This window comes from Letharia lupina, assembly GCF_014066315.1.
Source record: "Letharia lupina isolate WasteWater1 chromosome Unknown contig_21, whole genome shotgun sequence".
Lineage (NCBI taxonomy): Eukaryota > Fungi > Ascomycota > Lecanoromycetes > Lecanorales > Parmeliaceae > Letharia > Letharia lupina.
In genome coordinates, this window is record NW_023502990.1 from 612,875 (window position 1) to 635,162 (window position 22,288).

The window sequence follows — 22,288 nt, forward strand, 5'->3', positions numbered from 1 at the left end:
TTGAAGGCAAGAAGTGTCCTACAGGCGTGTTCCATGTGCAAGTACCTAAGCTTTCCATCAAATCTAGTAATAGTAACAGACAAAAGAGATTGCAATCGCCGAGTTCTAATCGCGCCATCAATGTTCTAAAGTACATGTAGACTGAAAGGAGATTAAGGGTCCCCAAGTCCAGTCCACTAAAAGCGCGGTGTCTCGTATAATTCAGGAGTGACGTAGACCTGCAGACTTAGACCATCCTGCTTGGAATCTTCCTTCCTCCCGATGCCAATGAAGGTGAAGATGCCCGGCTTTTCATCCAGCTTCCGGTACGTGCTGTGTTTTCAGTTGTTAGCAACGTCAGAACGGTTGTGCAACGAGACGGATGGCCACGTACAAGACATTCTCCAGTCGCTCCTCGAGCGACCTTCCTCCGTCATGCCACCCATACTTCGTCAACCAGGCGTCCAGTCCCTGGGCGATCGCTTGGTCGTTGGGTGCTCTGAAAGCGGGATAGAAGTAGAGTTTTGGGACCGGGTATGGCCTATCCGGTGAGAGCGAGAAATACATGGACGTTGGTTTTTGTCCGAAGAGCGCGCGTCGCCGCTGCTCAGCCGGAGTCTCTTCCTTTATCTTGTCGGCTGGGTAGTCACAGCCACTTGCGAGGTCAATCAAGTCTCGAAGCTTCTCCTTGTCGTCTTCCAGATCAGGGATCCGTCCACCCAGCGTGTAATAATCCCACATCTCGTCGAACGAGTTCCCCCAATAGCGCATGTACACCTTCAGGCGCGCCTTTCCTGCCTTGACGAAATCAGTTGCCATGCCCCGCCCGCAGTTCTCGTACTGAGGATGGTCCTCGACGTAGTCCTCAATCGTCTTGAGGGCCAGCAAGATATTCGGATAGTAGCCAATGTCCGGCATTTGCCGAATACCCAAGCTGAGCGCTTGGAAGCGGCCGAAGCCCTTGTCTGCGGCCACGAAGCAAGGGGGAAAGTAGCTCTTGGCCATGACAGGGAGCATTCCAGGCGCCAACTCCAAGATACGAGCATTGATGTCGAATCCCAATATTGTGGGCGTCTGATACCCTACCTGAGCGACAAGGGCTTGCTGTTTACTTGGGGAGACGTTGGAATAGACGAACCACCGGGCGAGAGCACGATGCTACCGGATGTGATCTGGAGTCATTATTTCCTCGTCATCAAGAAGGAGCGCATCATAGCTAGAGCAGTGAGAAAGGGAAGAAACAAAAAGATCAATATTTTGGAAAGAAAAAGAAGCTCGACAATCGAAATGCATAACGTACCCATTTGTCGTCAAACATTGGACTTTGCTTGGCAAGCGTTTCTAACACCTTTTCTGAATTTGCTATACTCAGAGGGTGGTCCTTGTTTGGTGGACGGAGCTCGCTAAGATCGAGAACGAAGCGAACACCTGGGGTTTTGGTTGAACCCTTAAACTCAAAGCTGTATTCAAAAGGATTGCCGTCCCAGCCCACCGCGGCGGGAAGGGAGTTGCTTTCAGGTTTGTTTCCTAGCAATGGACAGAGAGTGTCTCGATAGTAGTCGAGGAATTGGCGCTGTGCTTCTTCTGGGTAATTGGCCTCATGAAGCATTCTGGAGAGATCAGACCCGCTGGTGCGCCACCAGTAGGACGGACCTTCGCCATTCATTGAACATGCTGTATCAGTAGTCGTCTCCATAGCAGTCGTCTCCATGGCAGGCGTCTCCTCAGAAGGCGTCTCCATAGGCGTTTCCATAGCAGGCGTCTCCATAGCAGGAGTCTCCATAGCAGGCGTTTCCATAGCAGGCGTCTCCATAGCAGGAGCCGTCTCCATAGTGGCCGCTTCCATAGCAGGCGTCTCCTTAGCAGGCGTCTCCTTAGAAGGCGTCTCCATAGCAGGCGTTTCCATAGCAGGCGTCTCCATAGCAGGAGTCTCCTTAGCAGGCGTCTCCATAGCAGGCGTCTCCATAGTTGCCGTGGCAGTCTGCATAGATGCCGTGGCAGGCGTCTCCACAGCAGGCGTCTCCATAGTTGCCGTGGCAGTCTGCATATTCAAAGATTGAATTTAATGAAGTGTCCCAAATTGTGGCAAACGAAGCCTCGTATTCTCTGGCCTAGTGTACGAGAACCACGGAATTTCCTGCGCTGGATCTGGGGAGTTTTGGCATTGCCCGAGTCGCCAGTGTCTTCTTTACTTGGCACTACAAATCGGGCCTCGGCCCAGTGTCATATGTGAATTTTTGAAAGCCCCATAATCTCCCTGCCTCTTTAGTTGGACTGGGGATGATTATTTCAGGGTCTTTGGGGCTCGAACTGGTACTCGTTTGATTTCCTTGTTGTTGCATGCAGGAACATGCACGCAGTTTGAGCTAAGGACCACTTGCATGTTACTTAGCGCCGACCCATCTGTTGGTCGCCAAGTAGTAGTGCTGGGTAACACCAGCCGCCCCAAGTAAGCGCAGGAAGCCGCCAGTGGTCAAGGAGAGGAAATGTTTATCATGGGCCACTTATAGTATCGGCAAATCTAGCATGGGCCACGCTGTCTATTATGGGCCATTCCCAATTTTCTCGCCTCCAAAGTAATCACCTGCCCAATGCGGTTGGCCTTCGCATGTGTTGTCGTCGTCATCGTTATTGTGCGTTGTCTTCGTCGTCATTATCGCGCAATATATATACCAAATCTAACTCGAATGTTAACCACTAAACCCTGTCCATTGCATCCGGCGGCTCTTCCAGGGGACAACTGCATTGAGCCTACTCTAGCCTAACCCCCTAACCGCCGTGTGACGGCGACCGTAGTGAGGAGGTAATTATTTCGAGAAGAGAAGTTGTGTGTCTAGCGGTGTTGCGCCCTTGCCAAAAGGTTGGCCCATCGTGAACGTTCCGCTGCTAGAGGTGGCCCATGATAAACGTTTCTTCGGTCAACTACCAATTTCAGCTCGGCGCGGACAGCATTGAGTGCGACTCAGCTTCGCCTTGGTTACCTTTGGGATAAATACAATGACATGGATATATGGCCCATAGCCCCCAAGCCGCCACCGGCGCTCCACATCCCGGAATCCACATCCGCGGTTGATGTGAGGGTCATCGATACGTATGTGCGCTCCCGTCGCTAGGGCCAGGTACCGTCTAGTAGGATGAGCAGTTGAGCTGGGGCGACTGACGTGATGATAGTAACACCTTAGTCCATTTGAACCCAGAGCTCTTCTGGCAGCCCAAGGTGGATGGCTTCGCCGGTCTCGACGCGCCCATATACTGCTTTCTGATATCGAATGGCAGCCAGCACGTAGTCTTCGACCTCGGCGTCCGTTCAGACTGGCAGAATTACGCACCCAAAGTCGTCTCGCTCATCAAGGCAACTACAGTGATCACGCGGGGATCGGATGTGACGTCGGTGCTAGACACGGATGACAGCGGCCTTAACATCCATAGCGCCGATATCCAAGCCGTCATCTGGTCGCACAACCACTTCGACCACATCGGAGACGTATCCAAGTTCCCACCAAGCACCGACCTCGTCGTAGGACCTGGCGTCTGCGCAGCTTCTTGGCCTGGCTGGCCGCGGCGTCCCGACGCCATTGTGCTTGACAGCGATGCGGAGGGTAGAGTAGTCCGGGAGATTTCTTTCGAGGCGAGCAGCCTGAAGATCGGCAGCTTCGACGCCTATGACTTCTTTGGCGACGGATCTTTCTACCTCCTGGAGGCACCTGGCCATGCCGTCGGACATCTGTGTGGTCTCGCCCGGACTACGGCCCATGATGATGAACCGTCCTTTGTCTTCATGGGCGCTGATGCTTGTCATCACCCGGGGGTCCTCCGACCCAGCGACTACCTGTCATTACCGTCGGCAGACACCCTGCAGAGCACACTTGCAACTACCAGAAGCTCTCCAGAACAATGTCCCGGTGCCCTGTTCCAATCGCATCTGACTAGTCCCAATGCACCATTCTTCACAATCGCACCCGGGCCCCTGTTTCCAGACCACGATGCAGCAATGCTCACGGTGCGCAAGATCCAGGAGCTCGACGCGGCGGATAATGTCTTGGTCTTAATGGCCCATGACTTGTCTCTACGGGACAAGATTCCTCTATTTCCAGAGACAATCAATGGGTGGAGAGTCAGTGGGCTAAAGACCAAAACCCGGTGGCTTTTTTGTAATGATTTCTTGTCTGCTTGATAGACTCCTGCCAGTCCGCCATTAAAAAGGCCGTGATTGTCCCGAGCTCAACAATGTAATCCAATTCACCGAAGTACTTAGGCGGCCGAGGTTGCTTATTGTATCAGGTGCTGCTCCCGACGGTGACGAATTACAAGTTAATATGTTCTTATTGAATAGAGAGAGATCTCTGCTAAATGAAGAAAGCTAAAATAAACTATCTATAACGAAGCTAGTAACTCTATTTAAAGAAGAAGAGTAATTAAAATTAGTAGACAGCGGTAGTTCGGGAGGTCGTCCCGCCAGAAAGAAGTTGCTGGGTACGCCCCGGGCTGATTCCGTAATAGAGGGGTTTCGCAACTTTTTTCTTACACCCTTAGTCTCACAGCAATACCAGATTCCAACATGCGTACTAGAGTGTATCCGAGACTTTTCCGACAAACTAATGAACCTCCGAGCATCAAATATGCTTTCAAGTATATACTAACAGGCTTTAATGTGTCTAGTGACGGCTATCTATGCCTCTTATAGTCAATAATCCTCAAAGTTAATTAGTGGAGCGATTCTACTATTAGTAGAATCGTTCCATTAACTTTAGCGCGTGTTAGACTTTGTCAAATTCTGTTAGATTTCCGAGCCACCGCTAGACTTATTTGAGATAAAATTACATCAAATAAGGTAGGAGATTGTGTACGAAAAAAGTTGCGAAACCCCTCTCATTACAAGTATCGGGTGCTGCCTCGGTACTGCAAAAATAATTATCGTTTAGCGTATACTCGTACATATTCGATATGCCCGTTACTTGATAATATAGTCTAAAATCTATTTTAATAATTCGTTTATTCTTTTATAATAATAGTATAAAAATATTAAATTATAGAACGTAGAATAAGATTTCTAGAGTTTTAAGAATTTTATAAATTATAATTATATTAATAACGTTATATTCTAATATAATAAAGTTTACTTAAATTTTATAAGCTCTACGTCGCGTAATAGAGTAAGAATAAAATTTAAAGATCAGTTTTTAAGAGAATATTCTCTAAAACTTACTCTCGAATTTATTAAATTTAATATCGTATATTATTAGATAACGAATATTATCGAGTATATACGAGTAGTCTCTTAACGATACTCGCTAGAGATATAGCTCTACAGCGTTTAACGCTTTAATTTTATAATCTTAGAAAATAATCGTTTAAGATAATTTCTACGCGGAAGTATTATATAAAGATACTTTACTATAATATATATAGCTATTATTTATTAACTAAAGTTAAAAAAAAAATTAAAAATTAACTTTAGTTAATAAATAGAAATGAGTAAACTTTTTTATTTCATAAATTTAATAGCTCGATTAAAGATTCAATTCGACTCGCTCGATAACCTCGCTTTTCATTTTATATTAGTCAGATCTATATGACTAGATAGTAAGTATTAAGTGATCGTTGTAGACTTAGCTCAACTCTGACTCTTAGATTCCGATTAACGATCGCTCGCGAGCTGAGTTTACCTGTTATTACTAGGAAACGCAGTTTACTAGAAAATATAGTTTTTTCAAATCCGATAAATCCGACGTAATACTAAAATATCTACTTCTTATTAAAATTATATAGTAACTAGATATAATAATAATATATATCTTACGATCTATATAGATATATAGCTACTTCTATAAGTTAAATTTAATATAATAAATAAATCTAGTTACTATAAAGTAAGTATAAGTATTAAATATAATATTTACTCGCTAATAGTTAAGCGAGCTTTTTTATCTCTAGCTAATCTATTACTTCTTATTTAAAATCGCTTAATTTTAAACTTAAATAATAGATAGTAGTATATATTAACTACGATATCTATAAGTATAAAGCTTCTATAATTACTATAGAGTTATTACTATTAATTAAGAAGTAAATTATAATTAAGATAAATAATTCTAAATTCTTTTATTAATTATTACTTAGCTAATAATAAGCTAATTTATATTATTTAAACTTTGAATTATATTATAGAATATACTCTATAGTTTATACTCTTTAGAATATAGATTTTAATACGTTAGGGTAAGTCAGGCTATATTTTAGTGGGAAGTAGGCATTTTAGTATTGCGCCGGATTTATCGGATTTAAAAATACTGCATTTCCTAGTAAACTGCGTTTCCTAGTGATAGCAGGTAACGCTCGACTCGAGGGTCACGCTACGCGGTATTTGAAGCTAGATTTATCTATCTTCAATCACATCATTGGGTTTTCTTCTTTGTCTTGAGAAAGCGATCTATAGTATTGTTGCCCACGCTCTATCATCTATGACTTTTTATCAATCTGTATCGTCACACTTGTCCCCATGCCGACTAGAAGGACCATGTTGGCGTCCAACTGTGCGCGTGTGCACGCCATGCTGATAGATACCTGATACATAATTGCCGATTGAAAGTCTAAGCTCTGAGTCGAGGGACTCGTACTGGGGCTCGTGCCCGCGCTTATACTTGTGCTCTTGCTGGCAGCCATGTCCGCTGAAGAAGCCTGAGCAGGACTTGCTTCTGCTCCTGTCATATTGCTGAGGGTAGGTGGGGCCGTCGCGGGCTGGGACGGGGTGTGAAAGGTGCTCAGCGAAGTAGTGAGGTTTATATCTATGGGACTGGTGTCTACGTCCAAATCAGTGAGAGTGTTAATGGGGTCATTCGGATAAGGGGAAGTGGAGCAGCAGAGATCTACCATATATGCTTTTCGGCAAACTCGTGTTCATTACGCCTGGTTCCGGAACGTTGTAGAAGTAGCTTTCCCCTGGTGTCGGGTACTGAGAAGGGCTGTTCAGCCCGAGTAGAGTCTGGTATTGCATGTGATTCGCCCTGTCGATCGCCGAGTTGTCCGTGGATATGGGCTGCGCCTTATCATCCATGGAATTGGCAGAGACGATACTACGCGCGGCCCACGTGTCCCATGATGTGAGGTTTGAATCTGGGATCTGAATGTTCCTCGCCCCGGTGTCATGATTTGCTCCCTGGGAGTTGGGCATGACTTCCATGCGGGAGGTGTGGCTAGTTTGATGGAGCCCCTCGTCCTCGTTCTCACCGTCCTCGTTGTCCTCGTCTTCATCCTCGTCTCCGTCATCTTCGTCTCCGTCCTCTTCGTCGCTTGACTGAGCTACCCTGTCACCTTCAATCCAACTGGAGCATCTTGGGGCTTCCATGCTCCAGTCCACTTCCTTCGTAGAGGTCGCCATGGCAGTCTCAGAGATAGCCGAGAGATCCTTGTGTGCCTTCTCAGTGGTATCTGCATTTGCCTTGTTCTTGTCGTTGTTGTTTTGTAGCCGCAGGGTCGAGTAACGATTCCTGAGAGCAAGCGTGGTCCTGCTGGGACGATGCGAAAATGCGATAGTTGCCCAGTTGGTGCCGTAGGTGAGAACTGCGTGTAGCAGGTTCGCGTCCTGAGAGCCGTCAGTGACCACAGAACAAGAATGTACTTATTTTCGGGATGTAGGTGGAACCTCTTCGGCAGTCCAATCACAATAATTGATGTTCGGGTCCAGCACCTGGCTCCAGTGGCTGGAGCATTGGTCGGGACTTCTTGACCCAACCTCGCATGAGACCCTTATCCAATTCGTCCCGTACCTGCGAACAGCTGCAATGAGCCGTTCGTCCTCTTCCTCGGACCATGAGCCCTTGGCCGTGCCATTTGCGAGACTGTTCCACCATCTTCTGCGACAGTCTTTGTTCGTCCGTGCAGGTACACACTTTGCCAACTTCCGCCACAGTAGCGGGCGCGATTCCGCCTGAGCTGTGCAGGATTAGGATCGTGTGATAATGGAGGCGAGAGAGAACTACGGACTCTCCCCTAGACTAGACAACAGCGAACCAAATCGTTTTTCTTTGGGTGTGCATCTATTCTAGGGGAGACTAGGTAGATATCTCGAGTTCGAAATCAGGAGCCGAATTTGGAACTCACCAGTCTTGACAGCTGATCGGAGGAGAGCATCCTCCTCTGCCGTCCACTTGCGTCTCACGCGGGCCATGTCATTGGAGCCCGCACTGCCTCTCCGAAGGAATTCAAGTTGATGGATGGTTACTGATAATTTGAAGAAAAGGGGGAACCTGGGCCTGCTTTCTCGAATATACTCGTAGAGGCAGCAGGAGTCGGTTCGAAGTGGGAATCATTTTTGGTGTGGAGCATGTTTTCACGGGTTGTGGTGGTCAGCTTCGTCAGCTCTTGGCCCGCGTAGGAACGTCGGCATATTGCATGGGAGTCGGCACAGATACTGATCCTTTATGCACATGGTGAGACCTAATCGCAAGAACAGCTCAAGATATTCAGCGCCGGCCTGTTTCCACACCGCAAGTTCCGAGGCGATTGTGTTCAAGCCTGAGCAATGTCACTCTCTCGTTGTTGGCACCAGGAATATGTTCCTGGTTAGGGATGATTTTTCGCCTGTCATATAACTAGCTCCCGCAGCGGAGTGGCCATTAGCACCGCCCTAGTCTCGGCCTAAGACCGTCGATCCCATCATCCCACGCATTGGTGTGGACCCATTTATTTTAGGCTGGGGGCTAGCTAGGTAGCCGAGGCCCTTAAGGCACGCAATCTTTGCTCATTGCCAAGAGGAGATAAGTACAGTGAGCTGACTCAACGACGGCAAGAACAGCAGCGGCGGGAAGATGAGCAGTGTGCGTTTAGCGAAATGCTAGCGCGCGATGACGAAAATTAGGAGCTAGGGAGGAAACAAGAAGGAAAAGGACGGAGAGGGAACGTGTTACTGGGTAGGATGCACCCGGAAGGCCGCCCAGAAAAAGGGAACCACCGCACACCAATGCGTGGCATAGGTAGTAGCAGGTATTTAGTTCAGTGAGAGAACCGCATAGTAATTTACCTAGGTACATTCTACAAGCCGTCCACGCCTAGCTGATGTGCACTGCCTTTGACCCCCAGGTTTCATCGCCCTTCACCCAGCTCAGAGATCGACCGATTAGCCACGAGCGAAATCCATCGCTGCGGAAAGTCTTGAGCTGCTGCCACAGTCTTCCTCCATTCAAGTTCGTTTCATGGAATCCAGAATACCACGAACACCAGCGAAATCAAATTCGCTCAGTGTTTCCTCCCAGAGTCTTTCTGTAATCTCCTTTCCCTCGGGTGTGTATAAGAAGCCGGCGAATCTGAACAGTGTTTTGCGTCTTAGCCAGAGCCGGGAGTGGGTTGCGGGAATGGAGAGAACTTACGGGTGGATCTGCCAACTCATGATAAAACATCCATGTGACTCCGATCCTTTGTTCACAAGGGCATCCAGATACGTCGAGGCGCCATCCTTCTTAGTTCTACCAGTGATCGCGCCGAAGAGTGCGGCGGCTACCTTTTGCCCCCCGCGGGCGTCCCGGGTCAGGTCTGTGCCCTTGACGAAGCCTGGATCTGGTAGATTCACGATAACATCGTTGGCCGAGACATAGTCGACGAGTTTCCAGAGGAACATGTGCGCAAGGACCTTGGACGAATTGTAGCGATCGATGGGGTCAAAGTACTTGGGGTCATCGAAGGATGGCAGGAGGGGCACTTCGTTCCGATTGGGAAACTTAGCAGCGAGAGCAAGTGCGGCGTTAACAATTGTTAACCGACCTGCCGTCCCGGGTGGAGATTTGCTCTTGAGACTAGGAAGTAGAAGGATGGTGAGTAGCACAGTTGACAAGTAGTTGATCTGGATAGTCTCCTCGTGGCCGGTGCTACGAACGGTATCGAAGGAAAGCTTGCGTACGCCGGCATTGAGGACAACCATGTCCAGGCGAGTTAAATCGGTATCGACGCGTCGAGCAAAAGCCCGGATGGAATCCATCGAGCTCATATCCAGCGGCCATATCTCAATTTTTGCTTTGGGGTACTGCGACAGGAGTTGTCTGGCAGCTGCTTCTCCTTTCTTAGTCGAACGCACGGCAAGGATGAGGTGTGATAGTTTGAATGACAAGAGTTGGCTGGCGGCCTCGAGACCGAGTCCAGCGTTGCCTCCGGTGATGATGGCGACCTTGTCGGAGAGGTTGGTGGTTTGTGATGGCCATTCAGGCTTCGCACGAAATTGATTGTGGAAGAAGACATTGGGGAAAAAACGAGCGTTTGAAGGCTGCAGGTCCTTTGAGCCGACCATGTTGGTTGAAGTGTGAGCGTATTAACTTTTGGAGCGGGAGTGAGGGTGAAATAGGAGTAATGGTTCGAATTGTTGTTATGGAAATGTATATTAGGCAGCTTGCCGTCTCCTTACTTCAAGTCAAGTGAGGGAATTGTTCGAGCTGGGCCGAGTCACATGACAGGGCTCCCCTAAGTCATAGGTGGTTGTAGGAGTCGCTGATTGGCGGTACCGGGATTTTAATCATTTCAAACTCGATGAAATCGATGCTATGCTCAGAAAGGAATACAATAACAATGTAAGGCAAATGGTGGCTACTTCCATTCGACTACCTTACCTTAAGCCCAAAACAGCATACAATCTAAGGTACTTTAGTCTTGGGGATGATAAGAACGCTATGCCCAAACTGGCAAACAATCTCAGCCGCCACTCCCGAGGTGCTAAGCTAGTGTCCGCTAGCTGCTGTACCAGATCCGGCCCGACTCTAAGGTAAGGTAAGCTAAGGTACGGTAATCCTCGGTTAAAGTATTCCAAAGAAATGATTGATCCTAAGTACCTACCGTACATTATTTGTAAGGCTGCAGTGAGCGGAGAATAATAATGCAGATCGATGCGCGTCTGCATATATCCCACACACCTTTCTTCGGCTCTTTTGATCGCTTTGACTTGCCGTACTTACCTCAAAGCTAGAGATCTGGTCACGTGACGTGCCATTACCCTACACCCTTGATTCAGCATATTGTATGCAGCCGTTAATTGACCTAAGCCGAGAAAGGATTAGAGTCGACTAGGGTACCCAAGTTACGCGCCCCACCCGCTGTGCTGCTGTAAAGTCACACCCGAACTTCTCAACACTGTGCCGATGTCCATTTCTGGCATTCGGGCCAACGCTTTGACTATATGACTGCTCTAAAGCGCTCGGGTGAGTAATTCTCTGGCCAAGGTAGTGTCGAGTGATACTTGATCTTAACTGTCTCGTTGAGTAGTAGGGATGCCTTTCGTGGTATCGACTAGTGTAGAAAAGCCTGATCCAGAGGTGCGCAAGCTCATCAGGAGCCATGTGATGTTGGGAAAGAACCAGGGGAAGACTCGGTGCTCAAGAAGGCGAGAGGCGAGCAATGTAGCAGACAAATCCAGCCCGGATGAAGATCTGGGTGCGCCATCAGCATCGTTCATCATGGCGTCTCACTCTGTCATCCCTCCAAAAATCGGCTCGGATCTATCCACAATTCGATTTGCCGACGCTGTAGAGCCTTCCAAGGTGGAGTTCGTTCTGCGTTGTGAGTTGATTTCCCTCCCCCTCCCCACCCCCACCCTTCCCAAATATATTGGACTTCAAGGCTGTCGGGGTCTGCTGCACCTGTGTACATTGCTCACATAATCCATCGTCACACCAGTCTCTTCCATCGCTAAACAAACATTGTTCCCCCTGGATTCTTGCATACTCTTCGAGAAAAGGGAGGAAGCATGGATGGAGCCTCTGGCATTTGACCCGGCCTTCCTCAACGCCATGATTTTCACAACACTAGACTATTTCGACTCCATGCGGCATCGCAACCGCTACACGATGAGCCAGCAGACGTTGCCGCACTATCTGAGGACACTCCGACTTCTCCGCGAAAGGTTACTACATGAGAATGACCAGGCTCTTACGACCCCCACGGTATCGGCGATCTTAGCCCTAGCTGCGCATGCACACTTCGTGGGTGATTCCGAGTCCGCTAAGCATCATTTAGGAGGTCTTCGCAAAATAGTCAGCTTGAGAGGAGGCGTAGCCACCTTCAGCGACAATGCAAAATTGCTGGTTGAAATCCTCCGGTACGAGCCACATCTCAGGACGGTGTTTCCCATGATTGAATAGGAACAGCTTCTAATTGCCCTGCAGGTGCGACATAGGGATATCATTTCACAGTGGCTCAAGACCGTTGTTCTTCAACAAATCTTCTTCCCAAGAGCCTTTTCTACCGTATCCGGACCAGACGTTGCTGTTCAAGTCGATGTTGAAGACGACGGTAAGAAAGACTCAATACGATTCGGAGATCTTCCTTCGCGACATAGACGACGAGCTCGCAAGTGCCTGGAGGGTCATGGCGGGATTTTGTCTAATGATCAATCTCGCTGCCGAATCCAAGAATCGAATCGCTACAGAAACTTTCCTAGACACCATGGCTTCAGTCATATATCGACTGCTCGATATGACTCACTTCGAAGCAGGCTCTACTGAGGAAGCTATCCGCCTAGGTCTTCTCGCCTTCTCATCTAGCATTTTCCTCCAGTGGAAACAGCTTGGGATGTCTTATGATCATCTAGCCACTACGTACAGAGAATGCCTTGCCGAGTTGAGAGTTGAGAGTATTCCTTCTCGGCTTCTGCTTTGGCTTCTCATGGTTGGAGCTGTGTCGGTCTTTGGGTGCGCCGACGACAAGTGGTTGAAGCCTTGGTTGCGCGTCAACATCGACCTGGGCGAGGTGGAATCATGGAGTGATATGCAAGACATTTTGAAGCCTCTCATGTGGATTGGGTTGGTACTGGACGAGCCTGGGAAAGATGTGTTTGACTCATCATTCGTGTACGACCTAGTCACTCCTCCGCTTGACCACTCGCCCATGTCTATAGGCAGTCTGTAAAGAAGTAGACAATTGATCGATGCCTTACAACCGACTGCAGAATTAGTGCACTCGAGCTTACTAGCAGTGCGTCATGGAATCGATTTGAAGATGCTTCTCACTAAAGGCATGAATATGTTGGACCGACATGGTCTGAGAGGATTCAACTGTGATCTTTAGGCTACATTCACCAATGAAGGTGTCAACTTAGGCAGAGGGAATCGCAACGAATCTATGATGAAAAACATTCAAGGACATATGACCGCTCTGTCCCCACCTAGACTACAATGCAAACCGAATCGCACTTACAGATCATTCCCTTCGAACCGTATCTGCAACCATTCCCCGTACCTTAAACCCAATATGGGGGGCAAATTACAAATTCATACCCCAAACTATGGGATTCTTACAAATTCATACCCCATCTTACATTTTCATACCCCGATGGGGTATGAATTTGTAAAGATACCATTAACAAGGGTATGATCCTGTAAGATACCATTAATAGGGGGTATGATTTTGTAAGTTGCCATCTATATATAGGGCGGGTTGGTGTTAAGAATTATTCCACTGGGGGCCCTACGGGGCCCTTTAGGGGTATCTGCAGCGTGAAGTGCAAACACCCCTATTTAACCCTTTAGCGGTAACTCGAATTACTAACAATTGGGGTAGGTAGACGGGTATCTTATTTACCTACAATTTTTCTCTATGACAAAAATGGTCTACATTGCATTACATTATTCACGCCACGTTAAACCAACATATCTACACAAAAATTGGTATCCTTCCCTTATCGCTTGCGCGGCCGCCTCATTGTCGTGATGCTCGGGATATATATCAAACAAATGCGGCACGTTCTCAACAATTCTTAGCTCCGCATCGACCGTTCCTATGTCCCGCAGCCTCTGCCAAGTGCGCTCGGCCTGCTGCCACGGGATCAGATCGTCATTGCGGGGGTGGATAAGGAATGTCGGCGCAGCGTAATTGCCTGCGCGGATCTGCGCCAGTGGACTGGCAGCCGCAATACGTTCGGGCGTTGGCGGCTCGTCCGAAATCTTCCAGCTCTTCTTGTCGAGCGTGAGTAGGCCGCCGAGCAGGACGTGCAGTGTGCGCCCGTGCATGTTCATGTGCAGTGCTAGCCGACTACGTGCATCGCTGGGTGCTAGCCAGCCGCCCAGTGCGCGTTTCTTGGACGGGATGCTGTAGCTCGTGATGGGAGAATCGAACAGACCCTCCAATATCTGGCCATCCAAGTCGTAAGAGTCAGATGTGGTCATGTCGGTGTCTGTAGTCTGAGCGCCGGCAGGGACGTTGGGTGTGATCCAGAAAGAGTCCTCGTAGTCTGTGGGGCAGTAGAAGGCCAGAATGGCCTCCGGGGGTCGGATCTGCCGTGCTGCAGAGGTCCAGGCCAGCGTCATGGCCAAGTGGCCCCCTGTAGACCAGCCCACAGCCACGACCTTGTCTGGGTCAACACGGATGTCACGCCGTGAGAGTGTCAGCTTCGGGAGAACAGTGCGGATCCACAAAAATGCGTCGGCGACGTCTGCCATGGGTCCCTCAAGGAGCGTCGTTTCAGGACAGAGCCTGTAGTCGATGCTGATTGGAAGAAAGCCGCTTCGCAAGAGCTTGCTTGTTTGTTCCGGCCGGATATCGTTCCTCGAAAGCATGATGTGGCCACCTCCGTGAATCATGAGAGCTGAGAAGATATCACTCTGTCAGCTGAGAGCTCTATCTGTGTCACTGGGTCTTAGTGCGGCAGAAGACAATAAAGCAATCAATGCTACTACTAACCTACAGGAAGCATTTTCTCGAGCTCGACTACCTGTGGAGGGTAGTATATGTCTGCTAGAAGATGTAGGCCATCTACCTTTTTGAAAGTCAAGGTGTCCTTGAGCGTATTGTGGTCGCTGCTGCCGTCCGTCTCATTGTTATTGCCCAGAATGAGGCTAGAATCGATATCATGTGGAGCCAATTCGTATGGAGAAGCCGTGATGACGCGCAAGATGTTGGATTCTGCTGACAGACTATTGGACCAATCTACCCACTCAAATCCAGAAGCATGCAGAGACTGCTTCCATCGCTGCTCGTCCGCTAGGGCGTGCTCGCGGCCATCATCGAACAGCCACCAGCCTTCAAGGAGACCGAACACAAGATCGAACCAGTACAAGTTCCGTGTCAGCTCTACCAGACACAGGATCCCGTCTGCGCGCAGCAACTTGCGGATGTTGGCGCATGACTGCATGAGGCTCTTCGTTGCGTGGATGCAGTTGGTCGAAATAATAATGTCGTAGACGCCCACGAACTGCGGGCCCGGGTCTTTCTCAATGTCGAGCACCGTGTAGTGCATAAACGGCCATTTGGAAAACTTGCGGCGGGCAGTCGCGACAAGCGAGGAAGACAGGTCGGTGAATGTGTACGAGAATTTGTACTTGGGGCCGAGCCCGGCCAGCGTCTCGATAACGTGTTTTGATGTCCCTCCAGTGCCGGCGCCGAGCTCAAGAATCTTAAGCTCGCGACTGGTCCCGACGCGCTCTAGAACCGTCGATAGGTACTGAGCAAGGACCAGGGTCCCCGTCTTGAACATAGGTGCGTTCGTGTAGACATCTTCCAGCAGTGTGCGTGCTGTCGAGTCACGAAACAGCAAAGCCAGGGGATCGGCCAGCCCCGAGAGGCAATCCGCCAGTCTGTGAGCTGTTGTATGGAGGAGTTTCGTCTCAGAAGCGTGCTTTGGAAATTTATATAGCAGTTCATCGAGCAGCGCGGATGTAGAAACCGTGGGAACTGGCTGCTTGGTGCGGCGGCATATTCCGTCCGCCCCTTTGGTCACAAGACCAGCATCTTCCAGCATCTTGTACAGCTGGGGAACGAGCTTCTCGTGTCTAGGTTCGAACTGGAATTTAGGCACTTCATCGCCAGGCTTTAGTGCCTGCAGGATACAGCCTAATGAAGCCAAGGCCTCGACGACGTACTGCACGACGAGCTTAGACTGTAAGGGGGAAACCTCGGCGCAGAAGCCCGTAAAGCCCGTGTTTTCGGCGTGGTGGTCGTACGAAGCTTTGGCATCGACGAAGCAATCGCAGCTCACGACAGCCAGATTCGCATATTCCTCCTGCTCCTGGCGGCTCTCATGGTGGTCATAAGTCTGCTGGCTCTCCTCGTGTACAGGGCCTAAGGGGTAGCCATTGGCAAGATTGTCTCCCGGTTCCTGCTCTTCCACAAGCTCGTCAATGGGCTCTCGGTGCTTCTGTGTAGAGTCGACACCTTGGATTAGTCGGGCGACCGAGCGTACATCAGTGCAAGTCATGAGTTGTGCTTGTGCGAGACCAACGTAGAAACGGGTTTCGACTTCTGCGAGGACTTCGGTAACCAGCAGTGAGTCGACGCCGAGGTCATCCAAACTTGCCGTGGGCTCGATCTCCTCGACGGGTATCTCCAGTATGGCACTGAACATGCTGCATACCGATTGAACTAGGCTGCTAGATTTGGTTGGCTGTTCCAGTTGCTGCTGATGGATCGCAACTATTTGAGAAGGGGACGCTTCCGCGGTAACCTGTCGCACTGGGGAATCAGAGGTATGTTTGGAGAGCTCTTTCTGGAGGCCATCGCCCGACGGAGAAGGAAATCCTGTTTGGTATGCCGAGTCGTGCAGATCGTCGCTATTGTCTGAGTGTAAACTTACTACTACATTAGTGGTGGTGGGGGCTTTATTCAGTCTGGTGAGGCTTCTCGCCACCGATTTGAGCGGGATGCTCCTGAATTTCGCGCCCATGATGGCCAGCACCAAAATTCCGGAGCTTGAATCGCAAACAAAGATGTCGTTGGTCACGTCGACCTTGGAAATTGGCTCGTAACGGGTGTAAACAGTCCACGCACGAGAAGCGCCTCTGCTTGTCATGAAGGAAGCAGAAAATATGATTTCCTCCACTGCGGTGCACATAAAGACTTGGTCGTCGTCCCGCTGGGACAAACAGTTGACATGGATGCCTGCAACTTGGAGGAAGTTGTCAACAGAAATGATGTCGCAGATACTTGCATCCATGCAAGAGGGCCGGTCCGTTGGAATTGTGATAAGGCCAACTGCCTCGTTTCCTGAAGCAGACACGCTTTGAACTCCCCGATAGTAGCTTGCGTACTCAACGACGTCCGAGAAGAGTTTGTACACCATTGTGCCACTTACTCCAGTGGCTGAGGGCAAATTCCGAAGGCGATATGTGCTTGATCTTTGCAGCAACTTCAGCAGCCTCTCTACCACGGCCTCGCCGGCGGCAACCGAGCTTATGCATCCTTTCGCATGTTCAGTTTCTCTGTCTCCCACGTGCCCTGGGCCATGAGAAGATGATGGCCGGCTAAAGACGGCAAAATCCCAAACTTCTGGCGCAGTCTTATGGAGACGTAGGAATACGGCAATCCCGGCTCCTAGCCCCAGTGGCGCTGACATGGTCAAGCCCTCAATATGTGGCAGTGTTCCGGTTGCATGCGTAGTGTCGGTGCGTTGCATCGCCATGACGCATCTAGCCGCCAACTCGATATACATGGATGCCGGACAGAGGCTCTGGCCCGTGACAGCGTGTCCCCGTGCAGCGAGCTCGAAGAGAGCATTGGAAGTATCCACCGCGAAAAGATGCTCTCCGGCAGTAGCGCCATCATTGTTCAACCAGGTCACAAGACTAGGGGCTTCCTTGGTCCGAGGCCCAGACCTGGGCTTGTACTGGATCCAATGGCTCGTCTTGTCGAATTGGTAGGGTGGAAGGTTGAGATTCCTGTAGCAATGTCGTGAAGAATGATGGAAGAGCCAGTGTTGCGCAGCTGACCCGGCCGTCCACAATTGGCATGTGGCTTTGGCAAGGTTTGTCGTGGCATCCGCACTTCCCAGCTCCATGGGTATGAAGACGTCTGACCTGCCGGACTTCAAAGCTATTATACGACGCGTCATGGCAATGATGGGAGACGATGATCCTGCTTCGAGCCAAATAGCAGAAGGTAAGCGGGAGGCGATCCGTTCAACCGCATCGGCAAAGTAGACTGGTTCCCGGGTATGCTGCACCAACTTTTCTGCAGTGAATCGCGACCAGGTTCCTTGGGCAGAGCAGGTCTCGATGCGGATGCGAGGCGGTCGTATCCTGATCAATTTAGCCACTTCCGCTAGATGATCCAAAATGTCATCCGCGAGGTAAGAATGGTATGCATGGCTGTTTCGAAGCCTGGTTTTCTTGAAGGACCGGCATTCCTTCTCGGCCCTCTCTACGGATGGCCCGTCACCGGCAAGAACAAAGCTGCGAGGACCGTTGTAGCATGCAACATCGACGTGAAGACCGCTCGTCGAATTCACCAGACGTACCACGGCTTCGAGTTCCCCTTTGTCGCACTCGACTGACAGCATGGCGCCACGCTCTAGACCCCAACTATCTCGGATAAGGCGAGCCCGACCCGAGACAAAGAGAAATGCATCTTTGAGAGAAATGGAATCGGCAACACATAGCGCCGCGAGTTGTCCAAAGCTGTGACCAACCACCGTGTCCACCTCCAGTCCGCAATCAATCCAGCACTTGGCGCAAGAGACTTGTAAAGACAGAAGCATGCAATGGAGAGAAACGATATCTCCAATGGCATCGCCCAGGAAAACACTGGGGAAGATGCTGGGGAGGCCGAGAGTCTGGCAAACAGCGTTGCATTCATCCTGTATCGGGGTCAATCAGCATCTACTGTATGATTCAATCACGTCAGAACTCTAAAGAGGATGCTGTTCTCACCAAACGGGTCCTGAAAAGATCGCAGCGCTCATATAGCTCTATCGAGACGCTAACGTTGCAGCTTGTTTGGCCGCCAAAGCACAACACGACAGGATTCTTGGCCGTCCGTATCGCAACTCCATCCGTCGTCGCGCTTGAGCTGTTAAGGACAGATATGGCACTCTTCACATCAGCTGCGATGAATGCAATCCGGTGCTCGAACGACGAATTATGACTTCGAGCTATCTTGTACGCCACACTTCCAAGCGAAGTCTCGACCTTGGGCAGATACGACTTCAGCTTATCCATGTACGATTGGAGGCCATTTACGGTCCTGGCGGAGAGAAGAATCGGGCTGACGACAGAGGAGGCAGACGGGCAATCTTGAGTCCCTAGTGTTATTTCTGGTGCTGAGCTCGAGAGGGGGTTTGAGTGCGCTCGAAGTACAAGCGCCACGTTGCTTCCCGCAGCTCCGTAATTATTCACCAGGGCAACATGGCGCTGAGCGGTCCACGACTGGGTAACCTTGGGCACTATTATCTCTCCCGATGCAGAAGCCTTGATGCGTGGGTTCAGGGATACGAAGTTGGCCTGCTTTGGAATTGTTTTGTACTGCATCATCAAAAGTGTTTTAACGATGCCAGCAACGCCAGAAGCAGCTTCGGTGTGACCAATGTTATCCTTGACGGAGCCCAAGAACAGCTCATCGTCGCGCCAAGGACCTGCAAGCGCCAGACGGACACTCTCATACTCTATAGGGTCTCCAACGGGAGTTCCTACCAGAAAATGTTAGCAAGGTGGGACCATCTGGACATTCAATTTCCAGGGCTGTTTGTCTACGGGCTTTCCTCACCAGTGCCATGTGCTTCAACGTAAGTGACTTCCTTGGCTTCTATCCGTGCGGCAGAAAGTACGCGTTTGTACAAGGAACTCTGGGATTGTGAGTCCGGAGCGGTGATGTTAGTGTGGTTGGAGCCTTGATTGACTGCCGAGGCAGCAATGACTCCAAGAACTGTATTCCCATCGGCTATCGCCCTTGAAAGCGTCTTGAGGACGAGAATGCCGGCGCCTTCACCACGACAATAGCCATTGGCCTCGGCATCGAAGGCTCGCGATGACCCGTTAGGGTTGAGGAAAGACGCAGCCGAGAGATTTTGGTGCAGAGTAGGGCTTGTGATGACGTTGACTCCTCCGGCGAGCGCCATGGAGCATTCTCCGCCGAGAAGTGCCTGTAGTGGTATCAGGCTTGCGTTTGAGGACTACTGAAATTGTTAGCTTACCTTGCATGCTGTATGTATAGCAACCGCAGATGAAGAACAAGCTGTGTCAAAAGTTAAAGATGGCCCGCTCCATCCGAAGAAGTGGCTGATACGACCACTAATGAAAGCCCGTAAAGTGCCCGTAGCTGCGAATGCGTTGGCATCATGAGAGGCAATATTTTCCTCATAGTCAACAGACCCTACACCAAGATAGCAGCCCACATCTGCTTCAATCGAAGTAGGCGGCGTGCTGCAGTATCCCGACGACTCCAGCGCCTCGTACGCAACCTGCAACGTAAGCCGCTGCTGCGGATCCATGGATTTTGCTTCGCGGCCCGAGATACCGAAGAACCTATGGTCAAAAGCATCAGGGCTATCAATGAAGTTGCCCCAAAAGTTGGCCAGCTTAGGCTCACGGCTGAATTCGGCCGGGTTAAAGCGCTCAGGGGGTACTTTGCCGATTGCAGTTTCTCCTGCCCACAGAAGTTGCCAAAATTCCTCAAGATTTTCGGCTCGGGGAAACCGGCAGGCCATTCCTACGACGGCGATCTCTTCAAGCGAGGTCGTGTCGTCGTGATCCAAAGCAAAGTTCGCGTGGTTGTCCTTGGTGGAGAGCGAATGGGGTACGCAGAGTCCGCTGCCCAATGGCACAAATGTGACTTTGCCCTGGGGAAGGTCGTTCATCGTCGACTTGACGGTTTGGAACCAGTGGGCTCGTTTGCAGAGGATCATCTGGATGGCGATTTCATGAAGGCCGCCAGTATTGATAATATGAGCATCTGCAGTAGATCTCAGGGGCAAGCGCAGCTTTTCTGCATCAGGCAGCCTAAGTTCCCTGTTTTTAGCGCAAATTTGACGAAGCCTCTCAGCGGCTTCGGCATTTCTTGAATGATGATAACATCCATTTAGGCCAATTGTGGTGGCGGCTATCTTGGCCTCGCGCATCCGCAAACAGAACGCCGCTTGACTGCCACTGGGTAATGTGATCGTGATACTCCTGTCATCTGTTATGCAGGATACGTAGGCCTATCTCGTCAAGTCAGTGCAATTTCTTCTATGATACCATCAGGTCCAGTCTTTCTCGCTTAGTCGATCGAGTCGTTACATGGAGCCTGGGCACTCATCCCTATCTACCGAAGGCTGAAAATGCCAGCTTGGCCACAGCATATCAAGTCGAGAACTACTCGTTCGTGGATATCACTACCCCTCTGAACGTTTGGCCACGCTGAAGCCGAAGAAGAACGATGCTAGCAGGGTGAAAGAAGGCCGCTTACCCCGGGGAAAAGATCCAGGCAGATTTCCAAGAAAGCTCTGTCTTCCGCCGTTTTCCAGCGAACATGGACGGCCGTAGCTCTCTCTTGAGCAGGACGCGATGCCCTTTCTGCATCAACGATGATGCCGATGCACGCAGCGAGTCGAACAGCGTTGGAAAAGTTGCATTCAAAATCAGTCCAGTCGTTGGCGGAAGCAAGCGCTGCAGCCGAGAGAAATCCAACACAAAACCCTTGAGCTGCCTCAAAGCCCAAAATACCATCTTTTGTGCCTGAGACGTCGGTCAATCGAATGAAATTGACGACTTGTGACACGACCGTGAGCGACGATAACTGAGTGTTCGTCAAATCCTCAGGGTCTAGGTCTTTGGCTCCCATTGCGAAATCCCGGAGTTCTTGCAGCTTCTCGGCGCCTGAAAAGCCTTGAAGGCCATAGTCCTTCTTGAGCATGGACCATAGTGAGGGTAATGCTGTGAGAGTCTGCTTGAGGAACCCAAGCTTGTGGTCTTCCAGAAGGGCAAACTGCAAACTCGAAAGACTTTTGTGTGTCCAGTTCGTCACTTGTGGTCCAAATAAGGCAATTCGAAATTCGTTTGAGGAACCCTTTGAAGTGGCGTTGAAGCAAGTCATTACCGCAAAGGCTCGTCCAAAGTACGTTGAGTACCTGAATGATGGTGGCAGCCGGTTGACAAGATCTTTCCCGCTAGCGCTATTTGCTACGGCAAGAATGGTCCATGGATGTCTCCATATAATGCATGATGCCCCCCATCTAGGCCTAGATTATCTGTGCATCTGGCGGTCTACGACGAGCTCAGTAACTGTGTTGCGGCTCGTCGTCAAATCAGCCTTGGTTTCCAAAAAGAAAGGTTTACTTGGCGCCGCTTCTCTACTGCTGACCCGGGTTAAATTTCTTCAAGCTCCTGCAGCAGCAGCTGCGGACCCAAGTAACAGGCTGAAATGCATCGTATGCAGTCCGTGCACATGCATCATGCAATCATAGGTCCAAGGAAACTACTATACCGGTGAGTAAGTCTCAAAAGCTCTATCGCATTGTCTGGCACCCAGCAGTATTGTCGATTTCATGCGGGTTTCAAGTGAACATTCCAGATTTCAAATCTTCTATAATCTCTTTGACTGCCTGACATACTGAGCTGTTCTTCGGAAGTGGCTCGACCGGTGGTACTGTGAA

General features: G+C 50.0%; 6 protein-coding genes across 6 annotated transcripts; 2 read left to right on the forward strand and 4 right to left on the reverse strand.

Moving 5' to 3' along the window:
• Positions 1–176: 176 nt before the first annotated feature.
• Positions 177–1,645, reverse strand: HO133_005442 (uncharacterized protein; the record flags this gene model as incomplete). Its single annotated transcript, XM_037296352.1, has 3 exons — positions 177–312; positions 374–1,137; positions 1,280–1,645. 3 exons carry the CDS (start codon positions 1,643–1,645, stop codon positions 177–179), a joined length of 1,266 nt encoding a protein of 421 aa, XP_037148334.1.
• A 1,336-nt stretch (positions 1,646–2,981) lies between these two features.
• On the forward strand, positions 2,982–4,153 carry HO133_005443 (uncharacterized protein; the record flags this gene model as incomplete). Its single annotated transcript, XM_037296353.1, has 2 exons — positions 2,982–3,070; positions 3,151–4,153. The coding sequence occupies 2 exons, from the start codon at positions 2,982–2,984 to the stop codon at positions 4,151–4,153; spliced, it is 1,092 nt and encodes a 363-aa protein (XP_037148335.1).
• A 2,285-nt stretch (positions 4,154–6,438) lies between these two features.
• HO133_005444 (uncharacterized protein) lies at positions 6,439–8,146 on the reverse strand (the record flags this gene model as incomplete). The annotated part of the gene is made up of 5 exons (XM_037296354.1): positions 6,439–6,779; positions 6,850–7,561; positions 7,622–7,679; positions 7,746–7,911; positions 8,080–8,146. 5 exons carry the CDS (start codon positions 8,144–8,146, stop codon positions 6,439–6,441), a joined length of 1,344 nt encoding a protein of 447 aa, XP_037148336.1.
• A 1,011-nt stretch (positions 8,147–9,157) lies between these two features.
• Positions 9,158–10,255, reverse strand: HO133_005445 (uncharacterized protein; the record flags this gene model as incomplete). Its single annotated transcript, XM_037296355.1, has 2 exons — positions 9,158–9,281; positions 9,345–10,255. 2 exons carry the CDS (start codon positions 10,253–10,255, stop codon positions 9,158–9,160), a joined length of 1,035 nt encoding a protein of 344 aa, XP_037148337.1.
• An 879-nt stretch (positions 10,256–11,134) lies between these two features.
• Positions 11,135–12,861, forward strand: HO133_005446 (uncharacterized protein; the record flags this gene model as incomplete). The annotated part of the gene is made up of 4 exons (XM_037296356.1): positions 11,135–11,156; positions 11,221–11,514; positions 11,632–12,052; positions 12,120–12,861. The coding sequence occupies 4 exons, from the start codon at positions 11,135–11,137 to the stop codon at positions 12,859–12,861; spliced, it is 1,479 nt and encodes a 492-aa protein (XP_037148338.1).
• Positions 12,862–13,577: 716 nt separating this feature from the next.
• Positions 13,578–21,729, reverse strand: HO133_005447 (uncharacterized protein; the record flags this gene model as incomplete). The annotated part of the gene is made up of 6 exons (XM_037296357.1): positions 13,578–14,536; positions 14,632–18,517; positions 18,591–19,345; positions 19,423–19,798; positions 19,850–20,854; positions 21,103–21,729. 6 exons carry the CDS (start codon positions 21,727–21,729, stop codon positions 13,578–13,580), a joined length of 7,608 nt encoding a protein of 2,535 aa, XP_037148339.1.
• Positions 21,730–22,288: the final 559 nt, after the last annotated feature.